Source organism: Hetaerina americana, unplaced genomic scaffold (assembly GCF_022747635.1).
Source record: "Hetaerina americana unplaced genomic scaffold, ioHetAmer1.1.p SCAF_7, whole genome shotgun sequence".
Lineage (NCBI taxonomy): Eukaryota > Metazoa > Arthropoda > Insecta > Odonata > Calopterygidae > Hetaerina > Hetaerina americana.
The window spans coordinates 42,812,034-42,818,033 of record NW_027287316.1 but is presented as its reverse complement, the minus strand read 5'-3'; the positions used below and the strand labels follow the sequence as shown (position 1 = coordinate 42,818,033).

The window sequence follows — 6,000 nt, the reverse complement described above, 5'->3', positions numbered from 1 at the left end:
TTAGTCATTCTTATCTAATAAATCTGTAGATACCTATTTCTTTTAAAAGTTCCTACTGACCATTTTGTCTGCCAATTGAAGGCTAACCATTGGCTAATATCATTGTTGGACCATATCACTGTGATAATTTTTGTACGTATGAAACTTCTGGTCACTAATGAAACAGTGACCCCTAAAATAACCTCTGACAGTGGTGAAAATCTGTATCCCTGATGCATAATCACAGTGGGTGGAGTTTCACCTTTGGGCAACATATAACCACCTGATGGAGTGACTCTGACCTCTAGTTCGTTATAGCCCCCATTGTATCTCTCCCTCACATGATGTGAGAATAGAGGGAGCAGAAGGTGGATTTATTAAATGGAGATAGAAGTAAAAAAATTTACATTCATATGCTCCTAGATGGCCAAAGCTTGAGGAACATGTTATGAACACTAATAAACCATGGGAAGTATGGGACTACTGTTTCTACAAAACTGGTTTTAATTGAACTGAGAAAATTAGTGAGAGGTACGTATATAGCCATTCTTTTCCTTCTCAGGACCCCTACGTTCTCTGAAGATAAAGAGAAATGCAATCGCCAAGTGAAAGAATAAAATTAAAGAAAAAAGAAGAGAAATATAATTTATTTCTTTCCATCAAATAAAATTCATTTTGAAATATAAAATACATTTATTTGGAGGGTTGGGTATATTATTGTACATATTTAGAATAGAATATTTATTTTTTCCAAGGTCTGAGAATCAGAGAACTTAACTATCAGCAAGTTACTCTTCTAAAACCTCTTGGTTCTCTAAATTGTCAACTGTGGTCTCAGTGAACGACTTTGGTATGTTACAACCAACATAAGAATCCATGTCAAGACATCTTTTAATGAGCTTATTCCAAAGAGGATCGTGGCTAAGTAGATGAGGATCTCCAATTACAATGAGCAAGGCTCGGGCCCGTGATGTGGCAACATTAAGCCTATTCGGTGAGGACACAAAACCAAGAGCATGGACAAGATCGACATTAATAAATCTCTCAGAGGTGCGTACTGAAGACATGATGATGGCCAAACGCTCTTGGCCCTGCAGTTCCTCTACTGTACCAACTGTAGGCAAGGGTAGACAATGATCAGCTATCACACTCCGTATGGTTTTAACCTGAGAAAATAATTGGTGTTCATGGTAAATTACTTCAAGCTCACATCAAAGCCCACTCACTGAAAAGCTTAAGAAAAGAATCAAAATTCAATAAAGAACTCGGAAAGTACCTGCTCAACATAGGGAGTGATAATTCCAATATCTTCTGGGTCAAGCCCACCTAAGTGATAAAGTATTTTTATGTATTCAAGACACTGGAGAGCTTCCATTGGATTGTACCATGATGGACTGTCAGGATTCCGACATTCCTCCCCTCTGACTCCGTGGAAAACCAGGGGCGAAACAATTTTGACATCACCCAGGGAAGGATGGCATTTCATCAGAGGAAGATGATCACCAAGGCGAAGCAATAGAACCCCTTCTTTACCACAGTATGGACTTATTGTTGGAATGAGACTGCTGTCATAGAACAGTTCAGATGTGAGGGAAAGCAGATCAGGAACTGACCTTGAAATATAACATTCACATTCAGTACATTAATGATGGCATCATACCTGAAATAGTTATCAAGATGCACTAAAATTTTATTGGAAATATTTAAATAATAATTACTAAGTATTTTGACTTTTATGTCATAGTGATATTTAGGGTAGGCGACCCAACAGTTAAGGTCATTTGCACCATTAGGGATGGACAGGAAAGGATGAAGGGTGGAGAGAAACCTGACATAGGCATTAGCCTACTCTTAATGAAAGACACCAAGGGGTCCGCAGCTTAACATCCCATCCAATGGATGGCGTACTCACTCGAAGTGCCCTCCACAAAGCATCTCAAGTAGGGATCGAGATACCATTGAAAAATATTCGACGCCACCGGGATTCTAACCCGGGCCCTCTGGATGGAAAGCTGGTACGATTCATAGTCATCCTGAATTGACACTTTCATTATGAATTTCACAAGCTCAAATTGAGAGAATAATTATAGTACATAAGAAGTTCCAAGCAAAACAAAAATACCTAATATGTCTGAACAGAATAAATATTAAACAGAGAAAGAAGATATTGGATAAAAATATATCACGGGTCGGGTAATTTTTCCTCAACTCAATGATAGGGAGCCAATCCATTGACATAATGATATTATTATATATTTGGTGATCATACCATGCCATTAATTTTTCTGAGCATCTTTAAATTTGATCAGCAATCATAGGCACCACTGATGGTTTGATACTTTTCCAGTTAGTCTGCTTAGATGACTCCATGACAGTCCCAAAAAACAGACAGCATGACCTTCCCAGCAGACTTCTAAGCCTTCTTGGGTTGCTGTGCTTCCACTCCATTCTCATCTCTTTGGTCTCTGGATCATATTAATAGACCCAAGATCCATCCATTGTTATCACATGACCAAAAAAATCTTTGCATTGCTCCAAAAGATTTAACATTTCCCTTGCCAGGTTGCACCATGTTTGCTTCCGAAAATGAGTCCATAGTTGTGGAACCCAGCATGCTGACATCTTTGACAGGTGCAGTTCTTTGTGAATAATTTTTCACCCTCTGCCATAGCTAAGATCAGTCTCAACAATGATCATTTGAATGGTTATTCTTCGGTCTCATAGGATAAAGTCCTCCACTTTCTTCACTATGGCAGCATTGTTTGTGAGTGATGGTATTCCACTTCCTGGATCGTCTGTGAGGGACATGTGGCCAGTTTGAAAATTTATTTTCCACCCCACAACTGTGTAATATGATGAGCTATCATTTCCATAAGCAGTCATTATTTCATCCTAGATCTATTGGACACTGTAGCCTTTCAAATGAAGGCACTTAATCACAAGGTAAGCCTCCTATCTTCTACATTCTGCAAGTTACTTTACTCTCTGGCTCAACATTAATTGCTATGATTTACAACATTGTGTACATTAGGATCAATTAATTTGCATAATAAATTTTATCCGGATATCTTGGTTGTTTCTAAGTAATAAATAAAACTTCACGATACACCCCCGTATGCATATATGAATCAAAAACACTTTGAACTGGTTCAAAATATCATCCTATTATATCACAGCATGATTAGAGATGTGGGTACAGAGATACTAATCTCAAGAGAGGTAAAAAAGTCGCATTACAACTAATTGAATATAACTTAACATTTTCAACAATGATGATGAAAGAGGAATTTGCATTCAATATACGACCTTCATTTCAGTGCTTGAGTAGCAAGCACTGCTATATTTTGACTATTTAATGGTTTTGAAATGAAAGAGAGAAAATAGATGCAAAAAGTTACAGTGTTCCTAAAAAACCACTCCATAATCTTGTCATGGCACAGAGCCAGCCTAAGAAACAACTTTTCTTGGGCATCAACTCATTTAGCAATTGATTAGTATAAGCAATTTTCACCAGAAAGATCATTTTCCACTGTGCTTCAATTTCTATAAAGTTTTAGTACCCACGGAAGTATATAACATGGGTGTAGCGTGTTGAGAAGCATAACCAAGGCTTAAACTTGAACTCCTCCAATCAGGAGCCAAATTCTCTATCCACTACGCAACCAAGTTGCCAAATACATTCCCAACCATGTATGCATTCATTTGAGATAATGCTTAACGATTAATAATGGCAAAGTATATTCAAATACCTGTAGTTCATGACTAAGCGGGTGACCACACTTGGGTTATAATGTCCATTTGAGTCAGGAAAGCCAACTGGATCGGGTGCATATGGAGATGAAGACAACAATCTATCCAGCAATGATTGTCCAAGACCAAGGTGAAGGGCCAATCTACTCAGGACCACTGGTCCTAACTGTCTTGGATCTCCAGCAAATACAGCCTGACCCCACCCAATTTCAGCAGATGTAGATAGATATCCTAGAGGAATCAGTGCTTCAGGTTCTGTTGCCTGTGAAAGAAATACATATTTTACACAAGCCTTTGAAAGACATAATACAAATGATTGGTGCATCAATATGAATGATGATGAATTAACTATAGAAGGTCAAATACCGAAAGATATTGATATGTAGTTCCAACCCTGTAGTCAATAAAAGTATGGTGGAAGAAATATCCTTGAATATCAAAGTTTCAGTCAATTGGGTGATCATTAGATGTAGGGAAGAGAATATGGAGGAAAAGAAGATGGTGGGGGGAATGAGGTAGTGTCAGTTGCCACTTCTGTGAGTGAGTTCAATGACTAAAAGTTAAATGCCTATGAAATTTTGAAACCAAGTAATAGCAAAACAAACCTAGTGATACCAGGCTTGTTGTTAATATTTTGGAGCATGTGTATTCATAAGTTTTCCTCGGCATCAAGTTAACCTCTTCAGTCTAATTAGGTTAAAATACATTTTAAGCTTCGATGATCTATTTAAAAAATGCATTTCTTGACTACTGACAAATCAAAATGGTGACTCTCATGTATTATTTCTGCTCAAATCCCTTCCCATTCAAAGCACTCCACAGTCATACTCTTTCCCTCTCTGACAGTAGTCACCTGGCTGACTCAAATGTCTAAATTGGAGATTTAGGTCTTCCATAATGCCTTTGTAGGCTGCCGGAAAATAAATCCTCAAATTGGTGCAACAATATGAACATACTTCAAAAGAAGAGATAGAGTGAATAGTCAATAAAACTTATCCATTAGGACCATTTCAACCAAGGTTGTCAAGCATGCTTCCTTTGAGCACGAAAGAGAATTTATGCATGAAAAGTTTGTTATTTCTAAAAAATACACAGATTTTTCAAAATATAAAATATTTTAAGCTGGGTTGGAAAGAAGTTGACTATAATGAATATAAATTGTAATTTTCACGACTCATTGGAAATTATGGAACTCACCACTGAAAAATTACTTCCAAATTACCTTTTATAGACCAATTCCAAAGAAACTGCGGGAGATGCTGCTACAGTGACTTTTAAGGGAGTCATCGGCTAATATGCATTTCAATGCAACAATTTCAGAGGGTAAAAATCATTTACCTTAACTGGGATTCGAACCCGGATCCCTCTATGTCTGCTCGAGTGCTTTCAACAGTTTAGCTATCGAGGCATCCTCTTAAAAATTTCAGAGTTTAAGAGGAGGCCTTGATAGCTTAACTGGCTAAGAACTTGACGGGACATCGAGGGATCCAGGTTCAAATCCCGTTCAAGGCAAATGATTTTTACACTCTGAAATAGTTTCAATTTATGGAAAAATTTCAGCAGAAAATATCAATTTACAAACGCACTTACTTAATGCTCGTGCAACTACAATGAAATTACCTTTGACCATGATTTATACTTTGAAATAAATTGGATTCAATTACCTGACCAGCTTCATCGAGGAAGATGTGGGTGAAATGACCTTGTGGAAACCCTAGTGAATGAATTTGACCAAGAGTGACACATGTCCCAATGGTGACACGGTGGCGACCTATTGTGGATGATGACATTGGCACCTTCAGCTTCTTTTGGCCATAATCAAAGTTCACCTCCTCAGATTCATCCGACTCTGCTCGCCCTATTATCCCTGTGGTACAATATGGCATCAGCCTGGATGGTATATTCCCTTTTTCCAGGCAATGCAGGGCAATCAAACGTACAAGCTCACCCGGATTCAGAGGGACGGATTCTAGAATTCGCTCAGCAATTAGGTTAGCTGAACTATTGCTGGGTGAAGCTATCATTATCCTGCAAAAAAATGCAGGAGCAAACAAAAATTAAAGATCAGCAAATATTTTTTTCTGAATTTGATCAGGCTCCCTATTAATTTCCAGGGAACCATTACTGAGAATCAAAATACATGTAATTCATTTATAAATAAAATACTTATGGTGAAACCTTGATTTTTATGTTTTTGTGGGGACCAATGAAAAAAAAACACAAAATTGAGGTTGGAGGGAAAAATATTTCAAAAGACAATTGTGATAGTTT

General features: G+C 37.6%; 1 protein-coding gene across 1 annotated transcript in view; it reads right to left on the bottom strand.

Moving 5' to 3' along the window:
* Nucleotides 1-676: 676 nt before the first annotated feature.
* Nucleotides 677-6,000, bottom strand: part of armi (probable RNA helicase armitage) — a 30,087-nt gene continuing 24,763 nt past the window's right edge. The window contains exons 9-12 of the mRNA XM_071595520.1: nt 5,394-5,757; nt 3,729-3,991; nt 1,256-1,592; nt 677-1,145 (exon numbers count right to left, since the gene is read on the bottom strand). Of these exons, the coding sequence (XP_071451621.1) occupies nt 768-1,145; nt 1,256-1,592; nt 3,729-3,991; nt 5,394-5,757 (1,342 nt within the window). The 3' untranslated portion in view covers nt 677-767. The remainder of the gene's footprint in view (nt 1,146-1,255; nt 1,593-3,728; nt 3,992-5,393; nt 5,758-6,000) is intronic.